The sequence below is a fragment of the Setaria viridis genome, chromosome 5 (genome assembly GCF_005286985.2).
Source record: "Setaria viridis chromosome 5, Setaria_viridis_v4.0, whole genome shotgun sequence".
In the NCBI taxonomy this organism is placed as follows: domain Eukaryota; kingdom Viridiplantae; phylum Streptophyta; class Magnoliopsida; order Poales; family Poaceae; genus Setaria; species Setaria viridis.
The window spans coordinates 38737278-38756005 of record NC_048267.2 but is presented as its reverse complement, the minus strand read 5'-3'; the positions used below and the strand labels follow the sequence as shown (position 1 = coordinate 38756005).

General features: G+C 48.2%; 4 protein-coding genes, 1 long non-coding RNA gene and 1 pseudogene across 6 annotated transcripts; 1 reads left to right on the top strand and 5 right to left on the bottom strand.

The window, feature by feature from the left end:
* Positions 1–296: 296 nt before the first annotated feature.
* LOC117856521 (UDP-glycosyltransferase 87A2-like) lies at positions 297–1366 on the bottom strand (annotated as a pseudogene).
* Positions 1367–1695: 329 nt separating this feature from the next.
* Positions 1696–8267, bottom strand: LOC117855830 (UDP-glycosyltransferase 87A2). 2 transcript variants are annotated; one of them, XM_034738224.2, is made up of 5 exons: positions 6809–8267; positions 6308–6499; positions 5290–5814; positions 3921–4622; positions 1696–2740 (listed from the first exon to the last, which is right to left on the bottom strand). In XM_034738224.2, the coding sequence occupies exons 4-5, from the start codon at positions 4444–4446 to the stop codon at positions 1842–1844; spliced, it is 1425 nt and encodes a 474-aa protein (XP_034594115.1). In that variant the 5' UTR covers positions 4447–4622; positions 5290–5814; positions 6308–6499; positions 6809–8267; the 3' UTR covers positions 1696–1841. The 2 variants fall into 2 exon arrangements, with proteins under 2 accessions (XP_034594115.1, XP_072149857.1); XM_072293756.1 differs by lacking the exons at positions 5290–5814; positions 6308–6499; positions 6809–8267 and having other exon boundaries at positions 3921–4629.
* Positions 8268–8889: 622 nt separating this feature from the next.
* On the bottom strand, positions 8890–11629 carry LOC117855825 (UDP-glycosyltransferase 87A1). Its single transcript, XM_034738220.2, has 2 exons — positions 10971–11629; positions 8890–10011 (listed from the first exon to the last, which is right to left on the bottom strand). Exons 1-2 carry the CDS (start codon positions 11464–11466, stop codon positions 9101–9103), a joined length of 1407 nt encoding a protein of 468 aa, XP_034594111.1. The 5' UTR covers positions 11467–11629; the 3' UTR covers positions 8890–9100.
* Positions 11630–11784: 155 nt separating this feature from the next.
* On the bottom strand, positions 11785–13160 carry LOC117855826 (psbP domain-containing protein 6, chloroplastic). The gene is made up of 3 exons (XM_034738221.2): positions 12833–13160; positions 12421–12737; positions 11785–12327 (listed from the first exon to the last, which is right to left on the bottom strand). Exons 1-3 carry the CDS (start codon positions 13158–13160, stop codon positions 12157–12159), a joined length of 816 nt encoding a protein of 271 aa, XP_034594112.1. The 3' UTR covers positions 11785–12156.
* Positions 13161–14851: 1691 nt separating this feature from the next.
* On the top strand, positions 14852–16954 carry LOC117855827 (large ribosomal subunit protein bL34c). Its single transcript, XM_034738222.2, has 2 exons — positions 14852–15141; positions 16436–16954. Exons 1-2 carry the CDS (start codon positions 14898–14900, stop codon positions 16693–16695), a joined length of 504 nt encoding a protein of 167 aa, XP_034594113.1. The 5' UTR covers positions 14852–14897; the 3' UTR covers positions 16696–16954.
* Positions 16955–17454: 500 nt separating this feature from the next.
* LOC117855828 (uncharacterized) lies at positions 17455–18322 on the bottom strand. Its single transcript, XR_004640576.2, has 2 exons — positions 18082–18322; positions 17455–17997 (listed from the first exon to the last, which is right to left on the bottom strand). It is a non-coding gene; the product is annotated as an uncharacterized lncRNA (long non-coding RNA).
* Between the last annotated feature and the right edge of the window lie 406 nt (positions 18323–18728).

Here is an 18728-nt window from a genome sequence, read left to right as displayed (position 1 = left end):
TGATGGATACACCTTGGTGTATATATACTTGTCGTTGGAATTTATCGGTAACCAGTTATTTCATAAATATGGATGAGGAATTGGATGTTTGCTGATTTGGAATTTGTTTTGCTTAGTTACCTGTCATCTGATGATATGAATCTTATCTAACCATTCTTGATAAGCATGATTTGTGAGCATCAGAATTCCTTTTCACCTGGTGAAACTTTGAAAAAGAAATTGTGAAACCTTGTGAAATTTGTGACATACAGAACCAAACCTGCAGGCTGCGAGTCCAGCCATGTGAAATATTCATCTTTCGCAGCCATCGCCGGCTGTTCTTGAAGTGTCATATAGGGGATGCATGGACCAATCGGGTACATAAGGGAAGAGGGGGACACTAACATTAGAGAGTCTATGACACCAGCCTCCAGCTCGTAAAATGAGCTGAAAAGCATAAATTGAGCTGCTTTGACACTGCGAATTCTCAGCATGAATTGTTCACACTCGTTTGGAATGGTCGGCTCCAGATCGCGCAACCTTATGCAAGTCTGGCCAGGGATAATACTGATTCCACAGCTCATCGCCCATGTCTGCAACTCATCAAGATGAAGATAGATCGCTATCATCACAGACAATTGAAAGTTATCTCGAGTGTAAACACTTCTTGTGCCAAGGGCAAAAGCTCTGACCTGTGACGGCCAAGCTATCGCCGGCGCGACCCGTGGTGGTGCGGTGTTCGGCCGCGAGGCTCTCCAAATGGAAGAAGGCGGCGAAGTGGGTGGCCGAGCTGGGGCAGAACGAGCAGGCCGCCACGCCCATCCTCAGGGCCATCGGCACCGCCCACGGCAAGCACGACAGCCGCGGGCGCCGCGGCCACCCCCCTGAGGAGCCGCTCGACGGGTGCCTCCATCTTGGTGTGCACCGCCTCGATGAAGCCGGAGAAGTCGGCCGCGCGGCCGTGCTCCGAGGGGATGACGTTGGGGATGGTGGCGAGGCGGACGCACTCTGGAAGCAGCGCCGCCGGCGCGCCGAGCAGGCCGAGCCACTCCTCGGTGAGGACGACGGTGAGCAGTCTGCACAGGCTAGCATGGGGTTGATGTGGCCACGGCCTGGGTACGGCAGCGCCACGATGTGGCATGGCCGCCGGTCAACGGCGAGGCTGGCGTCTGCCAAGGCCACCTCGTGGGAAATGATTGCTGTTTGCTACCACTCCAGATGGGTGCTTCACTCGTCAGCTGCTGCCCAGCGGTGAAGGATATGATGCAGGTGAAAGGTGATGCCGTGATGGTGATGTTCAGACGCTTACATATATTTTTTTGTTCGTGCAATTGCCGCTTTTAGATATATAGCTTTTCCTGATATATACACACACACACACTATCATGTTGGGCTGAGAGAGTGAGAGGTGCGAGCAGACTACGTAGGCACCTTTGTCCTTTAAAAGATTGCTCACAGTCTTGATGGCCAAAATCTCTGAAGTTTTGAGACTCCACGCTAATTCGTAGCTTCTTAGTCTATCATAGGATCCTACAAGGCCTTAACCTTCAATAATGAGGAGAAAACAGCACACCAGTATTTCGGTGCTTGATACAATATAACATCTAACAATAAGTACTATTGTATGTTTAAAAGATGACAGAGAGTCACACATCAACTACATAAAGGTAACTCTGTCTCTGTGCATTCCTTTATAAAAAAAAAATCTGCATCACCTTTCAGAAATCTCGTAAATTTTTTAAGAGGGATGATTGTAGCATCCATATTTGAAACATTGATTATTACAAAACCACTACAGTATGACAAGAGCGGTTTCAGTACATACCATGCTGATTCCAGTGTCAAATAAGGAATTCCCTCTCTTATTCTGAAGCACATACCATCTCCATCAATGAACTCAGATTGCCATATGAAGATCCACCCATGTCAACGGCTCTGCGAGAAGCCTCTTTCCACTCAAGAGCACGTCTCCTCACTGCCTTTGCCTCAGCTTCATCAGAAGACATCAGCCTCTTTGCAGCACGTGCAATATCCTCTCTCCCAATCAGACCATCCTTGTCAGACCAATCCCTCAAGTTCAGGCCAATCTTCCACTCTTCCGCAATTAATCGGCCATCAATTGGCTGATCAAAGAATAGTGGTAAGGCAAGCATAGGTACACCAGCAAAGATGGCTTCAAGTGTCGAGTTCATCCCGCAATGGGTCAAGAAGCCCCCAACTGAGGAATGGCACAAAACCTTCAGCTGCTCACACCATGGCAGTATCATCCCCTTATCGGTGTCACCAATGAGGTCTCGCACCTGAGGGGATTGTTCACGAAGAATCCACAAGAACCTGACCTCACTCGCCGCTAGGCCCAATGCAATCTCGTCAAGCTGCGAGGTTGACACTGAGACAAAGCTGCCAAGGGACACATATAGCACTGAGCTCACAGGTTGAGAATTCAACCATGTGAAGTAGTCTCCTTGGCTGGTATCCCCATTGGACATGGAACTGTGGTCTCCAAGTGTCATGTAGGGAACACAGGGGCCGATTGGGTACACTGGGCAAGAGAGTACCGACCGTAGAGAGTCGATGACACTGGCCTCAAGCTCATACATGGTGGTAAAAAGGAGGCATTGAGCATTTCTAATACTAGAGATGGCTGATAGGATATGCTTTACTGTTCTCTTGTTGTGAATTAAGGGCTCGAGATCAGACAATCTTATTGAACTTGAAGCCTGGCTGGAGATATAGTGCATAAGTCTCTGATCAGAGTTATCTGCAGGTCGTAAAATAGATAGGTGAGAAATGTTGCAAGCTGCCTTGTCAGTGTTTGGTATAAAAGCACCAGAAATAAGAAGTATGAGATACAATAACGAAAAAAAATACATTTCTGGAGCTGTGGGGACATGTGACGGAGCTATCTAAAATTTATGAATCAGCACGAGTGAGAAATAGGTTATTTCTGCCAAGACAAATTGAAAAGGAACACTTTTCCAAGCTTGATTCATGCTCACACAGCCGTTTGATGTACTCTTTCTGAAATAGGGGTTCACTCACCATGCCACACCATACCAAGGCATCAAAATATCTCACTCACTATGCTCATACATAGCAGGTTGGGTGGCCATCCTTCCAGCCCAATTAACCAAAGAGCAAATCTTAGTGGGTAGCATTAAACGTATGTCTAAAATATACTCCATATCTTATTTTTGGATTAAATACTTAGCTGAATGCACATGGTGAGTATTGTGTATGAGTAGCAGGGTAGGTGATTTGTTAAACTTGTGGAGTACAGCTATGTTAACTGCTGAAGATTGCATTTCCTTCCGAACGTGAGCATCTTTTAAGAACGAAATCACGTGAGGTTATCACAGACTCCTTGACGAGTGAAAAAAGCTAAAATATTATTCCTCAAGAAAAAGAAAGCTATAATACAAGTGCAGAGTTACATGTGATCCTAGCAAATAGTTTTCATATTTATTCATGACTCGTTACTGTCAAACTGCTTGCACCTCTCCACATGCACTTTGGTAGCTTTGGATTGTGCACATGAACAATGACATTTGAATGAGTAGTGAGAAATAGATTTGTTTAGACTGTTTAACAGCCTACTAGCCTAGTGACCAGCATATGTTTGTTTTGCAGCAGTATTAAGTATACACAATGTACCCCTAATTTTAGCTTTCAGTAAAAGCTGGACCGAAGAGGTCTTTGGTCTAAAAAAGAGTATACACAAATGCACAGACATGAAGAGCTTTCACATGAATTTGTAATCAGAAAACAGATCCTACAATCTCCAGATTCAGCAATTCATTTCCTAGGAACATAATTCAGAATAAAGATGGAGAAGTCCAAAAGTTGAGTTATATACTTATTTGTGCACGATTAATTAATCAGGAGGTTCAGGACAAGCTAAAACCCTGGCAACAACAAGCAATGGTAACAAGGACTCTCACCTACAACCTCACCGGAGTCCGGCGCGTGCTTACCGTCGCCGGTAAGCCAGGTCGGGAGGCGGTCGTAGTGGTAGTAGGCGAAGAAGAAGGAGGCGGCCATGGGGAAGAGCGGCCAGACGGGGACGCCCCTCCGGTTGCCGACGCCGACGACCCAGGGGACGTAGGCGTCGGCCACGAGCGCGGCGGGCGGCGGGCCCTCGAGCCCGTCGAGCAGGCGCTCGAAGGGCGCCTCCATCTCGGTGGCGACGGCGTCGAGGAAGCCCGAGTGGTCGGCGGCGCGGCCGTGCTCGGAGGGGATGACGTTGGGGATGGAGCGCAGACGGACGCCGACGGCGGTGGAGGAGGAGGAGGAGCGGATGAGGCCGAGCCATTCCTCGGTGACGACGAAGGTCACCGCGGCGCCGCGCGCGGCGAGGAGGCGGCTGAGGTTCATCATGGCGTTGACGTGGCCGCGGCCCGGGAACGGCATCGCCACAATGTGGCAGCCGCGGACGCGCGGCTCGTCCCCCGCGGCGGCGGCGGCCATCCCGCTCGTTGCTGTCGTCTCGGTGTGGCGCTCTGCCTCCTCGCCTGGGCAATCGATGGCTGTTGCTGTTGGTCAAGTGAGCGAGGCGTGCGGTGCGACGGCTCCACTGGGGTTCACTTGAACTGCTCCCTCCGACGAGCCTGGCAGCGGCGCACATGGGGTGCGCGCGCAAGAATCTGGGGATATCTCTTTCCGTATCAGTGGCCGCTTTATGGATTATGGAATATCCTTTGAGAAAACCCATTTTTCGAATATTTTTGTCATGTACAATTCGTGATCTTCCGGAGTACGGAGTAGTACTACGATGATAAGGAAAATAGTATCCCAACAAAGAGTGAATTTTTATTATATACTTCATATTACTCCCTCTATTCTAAATTATTGGTCGTTTTTGCTTTTTGAATTCATAGAGTTTGTTATGCACTTAGATATACCCTATATCTAAATGCATAATAATTTAGAAAAGTTAAAACGACCTATAATTTACAGAATACAAGTTTCTAACAGATCGGTACGAAGCAGAAATTACGCAGAATCATCGTGAGATAACTGTAAATTGTCTGGCTATATAATGATGTTTGTATCAAGATTGAATCAAGAAATTACAGAGCAAACTAGTTCTCATCTTTTCTCCGAATTTTCATCTTGTTTCTCTGAATTCTCATTTCCTATTCAGCCATTTCCTCACGGCCATGACATTGTCACCATGCCAGTTATGAATTGATATGTATCGATAGAAGTACTTGGTCTATTTTTTAAATATATGACATTTAGAACAACCTATTTAGTTCAAAAGTATATGGTACACATGCTTCTCCGAGAAAGCTTAAAAGTGGTACTAACCGTGCATAATCACAAAGAGCTCTGAAAAACAAACTTCTCTCTGCACAAGGAATGGAGGTTGCTGATAGTATGCAAAGCACGAGCCATGATGATGATCAGAATCATTCATAGGCCCTGCTGTGTCAAGGATCTGAGATTATAAATCTCACATCAAGACATGGAAGAGCACCCGTTATACATAGAGACATGGAAGTTTAGAACATATCACCTTCCAGGTGAAACCTTCTGAATCTGCAAATTAACAGAAAGGAACACATGAAACAGGCAAACATGTCTCAAGAAGTTTAGAACATATCACCTTCCAGCCTTCCAGGTGAAACCTTCTGAATCTGCAAATGCTTCATCATTCTGGTGCACATAAACTTTAATCCATAACAAACAAGCTTCAAAATTACAGAATGCTTCAGAATCCATCTCTGTTTGTAGTATTATCCGATTGCAGAATCCTATGTAAGCTCTTGAGTACAGTTTCCAGTTCTATACCACCAACAGATACAGGCAAGCAGATAAAAGAGTATTGTCTTGCTACAGAACAGAAAAACAAGTAAGCACAGGTTGCAAAATCTGCGCACCAACTTCATAAACTTATCACTGCAGTATTATTGAATATCGGAATATTATACTGTGATAGCAGGCAAAGCATTAGACTCATGCACACTATACATTTCACAAGTTTGCTCAAGGCTAACGGACTTAGCTTCTTTTCACTCTGAACTAGTAGTGTTGACATCTTCCTTCAATCTAATGAATGGCATCTAATAGCTTCTCAAGACAAACATTTCTTGATACATTAGCAAGAGAAACATATTGCTTGAGTCCAAAGAATAGCTCTGTGGGCCAGTATTATGCATATTGACAGCTATTTGCACTACACCATAATACTGTCAAAGATGCAAATCAACAAAAGAAATGCAGCCGACCAATTTGTCGAAAATGATAAAATCAAATGGAAGCCGCATGATGATACATTACAGATATAATTTGAACGCGTTTTAGTTATAATCTGAAGTAGAAGTACCTGAAATCCATCAATACCAGGACATCTCCAGCGCATTCTTACTGGGCACTAAGGGTACTTTAGCACCCTGAAGCACCCAATCCAATTTCAACAGCAGAATTAAGACCCTCTTGAGATAGGTTTCTGAATCAGCCTAAGAAAAAAGGTAGTTCCTGAATTCCATATGGAAGCTTCTCATGGAATCAAAATGGCCTGCAGATAATCTTGTGAGCTCAATATACTAGATCTTGTTTCAATCAGAGTATGGCATAAACAAGATATATGAACAGAAGATATAGTAAAAGCCTAATGTTCTTAATGCAAGGAGCATATCTTGCAATCCGTGATACATGCAATTACCACAATGCACAAGTATAAACAGGCACTTAATGCATTAAAAATTACTGCCACGAACTAAACCAGAGTAATGTAAGGAAAAGGGTTGCTCCAATTTCTTGTGATAAATACAAATGCCAATGAGTATGAAGAGAAAACAAAAAGGTACCAAAGATGATCCAATACCTCAATGGCAATTCTCCCTCGAAGGACTCGTCTTGTGTATTTCCCAGGAAAGGCATTCAGTACTTCACCTACCTTACTGATGGTGGACATACTGATTTTCCTAGGAGCAGATGCAGCAACTGGGTGAGTAATTTTAGGTCCACTCTTCAGGTTAAGCTGATGTTTGCCCACCTTGTGTAGGTATCCTGTTAGCAGCAGCTGATTCAGATCCATTGCTCAAAGGACCCTCAAATTTTGCCCACTTTGCAGCAGATGGTGAAGCTAGATTGTTAGCAGGTTCTGTTTTACTCAAATCAGGTTGCCTGGGTGGCACTGACACTTTCCCTGCATAAAAATTTCATACAAAATCAGCCCCAAAGTACTCTCTACTGTCAAGGGAACATGAGAGCTATCTCAACAAGCTATTTCCACTTTTCAGCCTGATATAATCATGTCTAAACCTGCATTTCTCATCGATTTCCTTTTTTTTTCTTGAACAACGCAGGAGAGCTATTTCTGTTATTAATCCTACCAAATCCCTACCACAGCCAGAGTTTCATCTGATCTTTGATCAGTGGGTATTCTCCTAACTCTGAACCAAGCTTTGATCAGCTCGAACTCTTTAGCTATACTAAAAATGTCCATGTAGCCAGACAATTCATGCTTGCAAGAGTCCAGGCTTTTCCAAAATCTCCCACCAACAGCCAACAACAGCCCCGTCCACTTCAAATGCCTTAGTTCAGCGTGTACTGGGTCAACCAATTGACAGTGACTATTGATATGATTGATAATGCTAATGCCTAATGCCCATCTTACAGTAAACAGTAACATTGCTCAACAAGGCTAAATTAAACATTTGCCTTGTTTCAAGTTCCTCTCCAGTTGCAACGACAAACTGAATGCATGACTTTCAGCTTCAAACTGCGGAGCTTCACTTCCTTTTCGAGTGGCCGTTGAACAAGATAGGTCTCTGTATCGACGACCAGTGTGGCAGTGTCTACGGCCAAGGTCCTGGTCGTGGCTCCACCGTCCCACCCCACCGCTCATTGTTTCCAATAGGCTGGGTGGTGGCCACGAACGCTTCAGCTGCACATAACATCCACCACAACTGAAAGATGGCCACAGTGCAGTGCAGGGCACCCTTTGGCTGCGAGGCAACGGCCGAGGTGGCAATGGCAGCCGTGATGCCGTGCGCCCGTGCTCACCGAGAACGACCGTTGTTAAGAACGACGAAGAGGCCGTGCTGAAGCCTGAAGGCATCCTCCAACGCCGACATGAGGGTGCCCGACCTGAACATTCCCTCGACCTCCTTGTGGGCGGGCGCCATCGAACACGTAGCGGGACGGAGGAGGGGACCCCAAACGGCGCAAACCAGAGCTCAAGCCACGCGGTGGCGGGGAGGAAAACCGGTGAGCTTCCTCCCTCAGCTGCCGGAGTGGCTTGCGTTAGCGGCGGCGGCGGGTTGGTCCGGGGACTGGGAGTGGGAGAGCGTCAGATTGATGGGTAGCCACAATATAGTAAGCGGATGAGTGGGGCCATATATATTAAGAGGACCATTTAGGAACAGGCCAGTCTCAATGGGTGTCGTGGAGAGTTTCATCGTATGCCACGTAAGCATTTTTTAATGATTTGGCAACCTAATTACGAGGAGAGAGAAGAGGAGGTTTCATCCCATGAAACCCACCAGTCACATTTCCGAAGTCCCATGAAACCTAATGAAACTTGCACTGAGAATGTTATAGTTTCGTCGCAGAACATATTTGATCATAACTTCACACAAAAATTAAATGCTACAGACTGTTTTCATTGTCGAAACTATGCACTGAGAGTGACAATTTCATTTCATTAAAAAGATGACATGGCAGTTGTTAACAATACGATGAAACTATGCACTAAGATTAGCCTTACGAAAATATAATTTTTTTTAAGCTCCTGCGGCTAGAGCTCTACCAAACAGAGAATCTAAAATAGCTCCACGAGCATTGGAGGAGTCAGAGACATTTGGTATTGAGAAGTCGGATCAAAGAAAAAAAATGATTTCTCTGACTCCTCCCCATTTTAAAAGGAGCCGGAGCCTGCCAAAGGAGACCTGTATAGAAGAAGATATAAATATCATGATTGACGAGAGCATAATATTTTTTTTTCTAGAATACGCAGGAGAGCTGCGTATCATTCCATTAAGAAGAGATAAAAGTAGTGATACAACGCGGGCCTAAACCGGGCACACGCACACGCACACGCATAATAAAGAGAAGAGCAAATACAATTATTTGTTTCAGGTGCTTTCACTGACCCTACTACATGAATCAAAAGCTACCGTGAAGTTTCCGCAACATTCAGTTTTGCTTTGATGAAATCTTGCACAAAACTTTTCAGAGAACGCCCTGACGATCCACCTTCCTGAATTGCGCTGTGTGAAGCCTCCCGCAGTCCTTCAGCTCTTCTTCTCATCTCTAGGCTATCACCATCACCCAGATCCATAAGCTTTGTCACAGCAGCAGACATCGCGGCCCTGCTGACAGCGCCATCCTCCCTTCTCTGTTCCCTCAAGTTAATCCCAATCTTCCATTCATCAGCAACAAGCCGGGCATTCACCAGTTGATCCCAAGCAACGGGGAACGCGAGCACAGGCACTCCGGTGAACACGGCCTCCAGGGTCGAGTTCCACCCACAATGGCTCAGGAAGCCGCCGACAGAGGGGTGGGACAGGACCTTCAGCTGGTCACACCATGGCACCACCAAGCCCTTGTCACCGGAGATCTGCTGTAGAGTGGTGGTGGTGGCCTTGTCCCGGGCCACCCAGAAGAACCTGACTGCGCTGTCATGAAGCCCCATGGCGACCTCTTCCAACTGTGAGGATGGCATCGAAACATAGCTGCCAAATGAGACGTACATCACTGATTTTTTCGGTTGGGCATCCAGCCAGTCAGAGTATTTCTCATGCTGAATCTTGTCTGAGTTGCCTTCTGGTGGCATATGCGGAATTGAAGGACCAAATGTATATACGGGGCATGGGAGCACTTGTGATATTCCATTGATGGCACCAGATTCAAGCTCATAAAAGGAGGTGAAGATGACACACTGTGCTTTGCGCACGTTGGAGAACACTTGTACAACTCGTTTCATCGGCAACTCCCAGGAGCGGAAGACCTTGATATCAGAGCATTTTACTGATGAGAGGGCTGGGAACGGGAAATATTGATCCAAGGACTTGCAGCTTTGTCCTGCAGATCACAGAAATTCAGATATATATAGTTACTAAGTTGAGCAACTAAAAGTACATTTGCAAAACATTAGCACTGTAACTGGCTGGAAATACTTCAGAATAGCATTGGTATTTTAGTTGGAGATTCTGAATGCCTGCAAAGTTGGAAGTTGCCATCAGCAGATCAGCTAAAGGGTAAAGACATTGATTACAAGAATTTTGTGGGCTAACTTATTCATATTTTTTTATTAGTAACAAGTGATTTTGTGACTGAATTCTGAAGATCATAAGCATCTGTAACTTGCTTATTCAGGAGATGGAAACTGAAAAGGACATGAGTAGTTATATGCAAGAACCATGGGTTCGGAATCTGAATTAGTACAGATACAAATGGAAAACGAACATAAAGTTTCAGAAGCGAGCTAACTGAAAATGCATGACCAAGCATTCCAGAGATTCTAATAATCAGCATAACAGAAAATGCATGACCAAGCATTCCAGAGATTCTAATAATCAGCTGTTATGCTTCGATTTCTCTACGGACAAAATCTGTTAGTGATGTTAGGGATATTGATTCATTGAACAACAGTAGTGAGAAACAGTCTAATCAAGTTATTTTTGCCATTTGGTACTCTCCTTTTAGGTATCTTATTTAGTATTAATTGTCTTGGCTAATGGTCAAAGAAAAAGTTTTCTTCGGAAGGAGAAAAAAAATCAGGTCATGCAGTGCAGAGTGGATACATCACACTACAACGATGTTGTAAGTGATTGCCTTAAATCGGCAGTAAGAAGAACAAAAATAGCTCTGCCCTTTGCCTCTACCGATTTAAATGACGAGATTTTCATTTTATTTACCCTACATTTGAAGAATCGAAAAAAAATAGCTACGTTTTATTTAACAAATGATTAAATTACAATCTAGACATCTAGTAGCATTCAGCACATCTGCAAAAAAGAGGAAGGTGAAGTAGCCAAAACCTTCTTCCCCTTCGGGGCCATCCGCCGCCGGCCACTGGTCCATGTGGTAGAACGCCAAGAAGAACGTGGCCGGCATAGTCCACAGCGAGCACACCGGTATCCCGCGCGCCGCGCCGGCCGCCACCCCCCACGTCAGGTAGGTGTCGACCACGACGGCGTCCGGCCTCCGCTCCAGCGCCAGTCGGTCCAGCAGCCGCTCCACGGGCTCCCCCATCCTGGCGTGCACGGCCTCGATGAAGCCGACGTGGTCGGCGCCGCGGCCGCGCTCGGAGGGGATGACGTTGGGGATGGTGGCGAGGCGGACGCGCGCGGGGAGCGCGGCGAGCACACCCGCGGCGGCCAGCAGCTCGTGCCACTCCTCCGTGACGACGACGGTCACGGCGAGGGCGGTGTCCGCGGCGGCGAGCTGGCGGCACACGACGAGCATCGGGTTGATGTGGCCGCGGCCGGGGAACGGCACGGCCACCACGTGCCGAGACGCCGCCGCCGTGGACATTTTCTTTGCTACGCGAAGACTGACGACAGGCGACTGCAGAGCGAGTTCGGTGGAGCTTAACAACAACTACACGGCCACAAATTTTTCCACTGACTCTCGAACTATCGCAGACAAGTCAAGAGAGCACATCACGGTCTACACAGGCGCAGCTGACGACTCCGAGGGTCACCAAATTTGAAACGCAAAACAAGCCATCAAGGTCGCTTCCCACTTTTTGAAGGCTGCTTTCCACCTTTCCTCATGGCTGGGCATTTCTACGTAGGCGCCGGGAGACTGATGTGTAGTATTTTCATATCATGGGTTTTACAGCCAGACAAGTGAAGTGGCAATATAGAATAACATTTGCAAGATACCCGCATAAGGTGATTCTCACTTACAATTCTTACTATAAACAATCTGTTCCTCACTGAGTCACTGTGTACACTTAACCTCTCTTCTTCAATAATCTATGAACAGCCCCATATATAGCAACTACATAGAAAATCTTTTGAGAATGTGAAGAGAGCATTACATAGAAAATCGTTGTTTGCTCCACTCCCCAAGCCTCAAAATCCAGTAGTTTGCCTCGTCAGATTATGTACTTCATATTTCAGAGCTTCAGATAAGCAACCCATCACCTGATTTTGCTAGCGAACAACTCATCACCCGCTGAACCAACCAGCTCACAGAGTGCATTGTTGCTGCAATCTATCATACTTGAAACGAGTCCACTATGGCCTTGAGAACCTTCTCCGACGACGACCACTGCTTGTCGTTGGCGCTCGCGACGAAGAGCACCACCGTGTTTCCCTTGGCGGTGGCCTTGGCCAGATTGTGAGAACCGGTCAGTGCCAGTGGAGTCTCCAGCACGTAGCTGTAGTACTGCATCAATCAAAAGAACCATGAAACATATTTCAATTGCTGCGCGGGAATCGTGCCATATTGAGAGGGGATCGATCGATCGAGTTGAATTACAGTTTGGCCGTCGATCTTCTCGACGCTGGTGTCGACAAGTTCGTCGGGGTCGAAGGTGTTGCCGGTGACGAAGGGCCCCAGGGAGGCGATCAGCCTCTCGGGGCTGCCGATGTCCTCGATGGTGGCGTTGGGCTTGTTGGTGAGGCGGATGAGCGGCGACGCCACCACCTGCACCTTGCCCTGCTTCTCGTCCTCGAACTTCACCTCCACCCACGGCTCCGCGCACTTGGGCTGGCAGTAGTTCCCGGACAGGATGTTGGCCACCCGCGTCTGCTTCCACGTCGGCGGCAGGACGAACTCGTACGGTTGCACATTGCCTGGAAATGGCACGGATGAGCCCAATTAATTGATCGATGAACTGATGCCACACAAACTTGAGCAATCGGAGCAGAGAGGTGAACCGAGACGTCACCGGCGCGGAGGGCGGGGGTGTCCTTGGGCGTGGCCCGGAAGAAGACGAAGCCCGGGTTGGACGGCGCCGGCGGCAGGTACGTGCCGACCACGACCTCGCGCGCCTGCGCCGGCAGCGGCGCCCGCGACAGCAGCGCGCCCAGCGCCGCCCCGAGCACCAGCTCCCTCCGGTGGCTGGCGACCGCAACGAGAGGCGCCGGTCGCGGGACTGTGACTGCTTTGTCTGCCGACGGTGCCACGGCGGTCTGCGGAGGAGGAGTGCAGCGCGAGCTGGTGGGCGCGGGCAGCCGGAGCGAGGCGAAGAGCGGGGAGAACACCGATGAGGCCATGGGGGAAAGAAACGGCCGGGCTCGCGCGCGGCGTCGCGTCTGGTTCACGCGAGAGCAGCGCCTTATCCAGACGGGTGCGATATTTTCTCGCTCTGTTCGTGTGACCGCGGCAAAGCCCAGGAGGGCGTGCGTACGCGGGGCTCGGCAGCGTCCTCTTGTCAGGTGCCTGCGGATAAGATATAGGAGCCGGGCGTGCGGCCGAGCGGCGACAGCACTCGGCAAGCATGGTTCCGGCAGCGCTGGCCACCCCCGTCGCTTCCGTCTCCCCCGCGCGGTGGCGGAGCGTCTCGACGTATTGCGATGGGAGGAGGGAGCTTTTGAGAACATCGCGGAGCCGCGGGAGGGAGCCCACGCGGCGGTGCGCGGCAGCCGCGGGGTCCTCCGGCGGCGAGGAGGCCCGCCGCCACACGCGGACCTTGGCGTCTTGGTGGCCCGTGTAGATCCGGCCGTCGGCGGCAACGTTGATGGCCTTGCCAAGGCCGCTGGAGGAGCGGAACCCGCCGAGCTCGGGGCGGTCGCGCCACACGCGGATGTTGCGGGAGTCCGTGCCCGTGTAGAGGAAGTCCCCCGCCGCGGCCATGGAGTAGACGTGGCCGTCCGCCTTGACGAGCGAGCCCTGAGAGCTGCGTCCAGGGGGACAGGGCGAACGGCGACGCGGGGTGCGGAGTTGGTCGTCGTGGTCGTGGGCGTGGTCGGCGTGGAGCAGGCGTAGTCGTCGTCCTCGTTGTCCGACGACGGCGGCGGCGGCGCCGGCTTGGGCGCCGCCGTGACTGCCGAGTCCGGGCGCAGGAACTGGATAAGCTTCTTGTGGTTCCCCATGGCCGCCGCAGTTTGTGTTGCAGGAACAATCGAAGCAAGAAGCTGAATAGGAGAGGCTGTTGGTAGGGAGAAGACAGAAGAGAAGCGAGGTCGTCTGTCTTGTGAGCTGTGCTTGCGATTCTGTCGAGGTGCTCCACACACCCATCGAGCGTCTCCTCGCGCCTCCCCACGCCCGCTGATGGTCTCCTCGAGCCGCCGCTGGGGAGTGCCAGCTCTTCCTCGAGTTCGCGCCGAGCGGCTCGGCGAGGGGGCGGCGGGCGCCTGGGCGAGCGCGCCGTCCGAGCGTCATGGCGCCCGAGGTGGCGCGGGGGGAGGAGCAGGGCCCAGCCGCCGACGTCTAGGCGCTCGGCTGCACGGTCATCGAGATGGCCACGGGCTGCGCGCCGTGGAGCGACCTCCTCGCGGCCGTGCACCGGATTGGGTGGCCAAGGAGATGGCCGGCGAAGACAAGCGGGGAGATAGGTGGCCAAGGAGATGGCCGGCGAAGACAAGCGGGGAGAAGGGGAGGGGGAGGAGGTAGAAGGGTGGTAGGGTCCATACGAGTAAAATTGTGTTTTCGCAGAGTATTTATGGTTCGGATGAAAAATCCAATAGAGTGTGGTGCAAGGAATTCCATCCAATAGAGTGTACGTAAGTTTGAATTTGCTGTTAAATGAGGAATTAAAATTTTTTGAGATCGAGAAAGTAATCCATAGTTTTTTCTGATGTTAAATAGAGAATTATTCAGAAGAAAATACAAGAGACGAGTAGAGCAACTAGCAAGGGAAAAAAGAAGAAGAATTGATAAATTAGGCCCAATAAGCACGGGCCCAAAATGGAGGCCCACAAGGCCTGTCTCATCCAGCCGTGGATAAGATAAAACACAAGCAGAAGGGAAGATCGAGTGGCTAGCCCGCAGCAGCTGCGAGTTCTCCAACCATGGCGCTCGCGCTGGCCTCTCCAATGGCGTCCCTTTCCTTCCGCTCCGGGAGGATCTCCGCGGCGGCTATCGGCGGCGTCGCCCGCACTGGCAGGGCAGCCCCGGTGGGGGCCTCCGCCTCCCCGTTCCTCCGGAGCTCATTCGTCTCGTCCTCCTCCACGTCGTCCGCCTCCGCCTCCCCCGCCTCGCTCTCGGCGGCGGTCTCAGCGTCGCTGGCCTTCACGTCCTCTTCCTCGTTCGCCGGTGAGATAGGATTCCGTCTTTCTTTTGTTCTCTGTGTTCGTATGCTAGCGTTCGGGCGGGCCATTTGCTTTTGGCCTTTGGGGAATTAGTGGGTTCTGCTTACACGCTCACACGGGGAAATGTCATTGAAATTATGACTTCGTGCACTGTGTGTTGGCACTAGTTTTGCATAATAGGATGCTTCGTACGAGTTTTAATACAGACTTCAGTAAATGATACCAGAAAGGCAGAAATGTATCATATGCATGAGGTGGAGCTTGTATAGTTTATCGCTCTAGTCCAATGTAGGGAACAGAAGAAAAATTGGGAACTTATGTTGGTTTAACCTGTGGAAACAGAATTATAAGGTGCCCTGGTTAGTTGTCTGAAAATATTGAAATTTGTCTGGCTGGTATTATGAAAAATCTGAAATTCAGTTATTGTTGAACCTGTTGGTTGATGTGGATGGTTCTGTGAAATCTGAAATTTTGTATCATGGAGTCTGAGCATTCCTGTAGGCTGTAATTGATCATGGATCGACAAAGTTTTATTTAATAATCTGAATAAGAGACAAAGTTAATTTGTAGAGTACTTGTAGAGCCAGTTGTGTGTTAGTGTCCAGACTCCAAACATGAAACTGACTGTGCTCATATCTGATCGTTTCAGTGATCTTTTTTTTTTTTGAGTTATGAGAAGGAGCAAATACAAAACTCTACATTTGTTGTCATCCCCATGTACCATCTGATGGATTCTAGACTGTATGCATCTGAATTTTTTCCTGAATCATGTGGACATCGCAAACTCTTACAAACTAGCTACATAGAGTTGCCCTTTTTTCTGTCCTGAATCATCTAGATGTCGTAAAATGTTACAAAACAGCTACATAGAATTCGCCTCTTTGTTTTCTGCCCTGAACCATCTAGATGTTGCTACATGTTACAGAACATTGGATTGACGTTTTCTTTTGCTCGACGAGAAATCAAGTTTTAAGAAGTGCTGCAAACGGCTGAATCATTATCCAAGATAACAGAATAAATCACAAAGCACAGTTGAAGCATAAGCAATACCTTCCAAGTAATTTGATCCCTAGACTCACCCTGACACCACTTTAATCACGATTGATTTTTCCATTTACCTAAAGCAATCCCAAAGCTCCTAAAATAGGCAGAGAAGAATTGGATTCAATGAAAAACTTAAGCATTTTATAATATTTTCCAAAATCTAAACACAACCCTATGGGTATTAACAAATAAGTGATTATGAATGCCTGTGTGCCGTCATTGTTCTAAAACTTAGAACATATATTGTATGTCAGGTTCATCTTTGGGAATTGAGTTCAGCTACAATAGAATGACAACACGAAGATCCCGTGGTCTGCAGATTAGGGCTGGAAAGGCTGCCCTCTGCATGACCAAGAGGTCAAGATCTCGGAAGTCACTTGCCCGTACACATGGTTTCCGCAGGCGGATGCGGACTACTTCTGGAAGAAAGGTACTGAAGCGCAGGCGTGCCAAAGGCAGGAAGGTTCTCTGCACAAAGACAAACTCAAACAGTGGGAAGAAAAGAATGTTCTGATTGCACTGCAATTTGATGCACTTGCAACTGTAAGTGTACTTTCTACATCCAATCTTCTGAGCCGCTGTCTATCTGTAACAATCATGTAGCATCCTATTTCTGTTTCTTTGTTTAATACATCTGAATCACCTTCTCCACACAACTTCAAGTTACCCTTTTTGTATGTCCCTGTTGTTATGGTGCAAACGGATATTACGCTTTCTGCTTCCAAACGAGATTTCGTCATGAGCTATTGACTATGCCTGGAGGGCCTGAACTACTGAACTTGTGTGCATTAGCATCTTCAGAGTTTCTATTGTCCATTTTCTGGTATGCTGTAGGATCTCTTTTTGCGTTGCAGGGACCAGGGATAATCCATTCTTGCAATTTTACCTGCAACCACATGCGCTTAATCTATTACCAAGAATAAGTAAAAAAAACCACAATTAACATTGTCCACTTGACTTCTCTTATGTGTGATCTGTTTAGCGACCTTCTTTGCAGGAGTAATAGCTTCCCTGATCTGGTTCATTTGGACTTACAAAGCTTTTTAATCAAAGATTAGGATAGGGGCTCTTGTCGGAGCTTCCAATTAGTATGCAAGATATAAAATAAGCAGAGGTTCCAATGCGGATCACACTTTGATGTAGCTTCAGCAACATGAACTACACGTAGAGCGTTTTCACAGGTCAAGAACCACCCAAGGCGGGTGGGTAATCTGGATCCGAATTTTGCGGCTTATAAAAGATATGCTCGCCAGATATAATAGCCACTGAAATATAAAAAAACAAGCCTAATTAACCGATTCGATTCTGTTTAATTATCTCAGATACCGTATATCTTCGATTACACATAGATGGTGGATAATCACAAACAGAAAAAAAAGGAGAGGAATCACGATCTAAATCGGGGCGTGCCGGGCTGCTGGCTGGAACGGAGGGACCCTGTATGTGCGGTATCTTGTTGACTCCATCACTGGATTAAGAATCTTCTCAGGCCAGGGATCCACCTGCACCGAGGAGGTGCTCAAGATCTCAACCACTCTGCGGCGGGCCTCCTCTTCTGGGCTCTCCTGCGGCGGCGGCGGTGGGTGGAGCTTCTCCAGCAATCTTACCTCGCGGGCGTAGCAGAGCCTGGTTATCCTGGGCAGGGTTCCGTTCTTCTCCCTCCGTGGGCACCTCCACGAGAGCCACCATCCAGCATGCCCGTAGACGGCCGCCCACGGATCGGTCTCGTTAGCCCAGGACGTGCCGTGCAACAAGCGCTCGTCGGCCTCGGCGTCTGCGGTCGCGTTCGCCCACGGGAGGTCGGGGGCCTCGGCGTCTGCTCACGCGTAAAAAACAACAAAGCTGATGGGATTGAGAAGAGCAGGGACGGGCAACGCGGGATGGGTGATGTGCTACGTACCCTGAAGCCCTCGGTGAGTGGACGCCGCATCGCCATGGAGGAGCAACGCGAGGAGTGAGGGCGAGCGAGCGAGCGCGCACCACGCACGTTGAAGGTGTCCATGTGTTAATTTGTTGGGGATACAAGATCTCTAATGTATATGTACGAGAACTAGTTGGGCCAATGGACCCCAATCTCCACAGTATATACGACTGTTCCTCCTAATAGTTATGACTCTCGATATAAGTTCTCTTAACCTATCTCCCCGTTCGCCCCTATATAGAAAGGTGGCATGTGCAAATAGCGCGAATTGATTTATTATTTTATCCTTTTAAAATTCGTTATCTTAAAAAATTATAAATATACAAAATTAATACATTATTTCTAGATTTTTTAAACAAATTTATCAAATATAGTTGCATATACCAATTCATGGTGCATTGAGCATTCTTTTTTTTTTCCAACTTGCATCTTCCTCCAAGCCTCTTTCAGCTTCCTTCAATAGCTTCTGTTGGCTATAAGGTTGTGTGCATCCCTAGTTATGTAAAGGTCGGGAGTGTTTCAAGATCTTTAATCATCTTGATGTAATGATTTCAAAATTAATAAAACTTTATTTATCAAAAAAAAAACTTCTGTTGGCTCAAATTAATTGGCTATCAAACTTATTC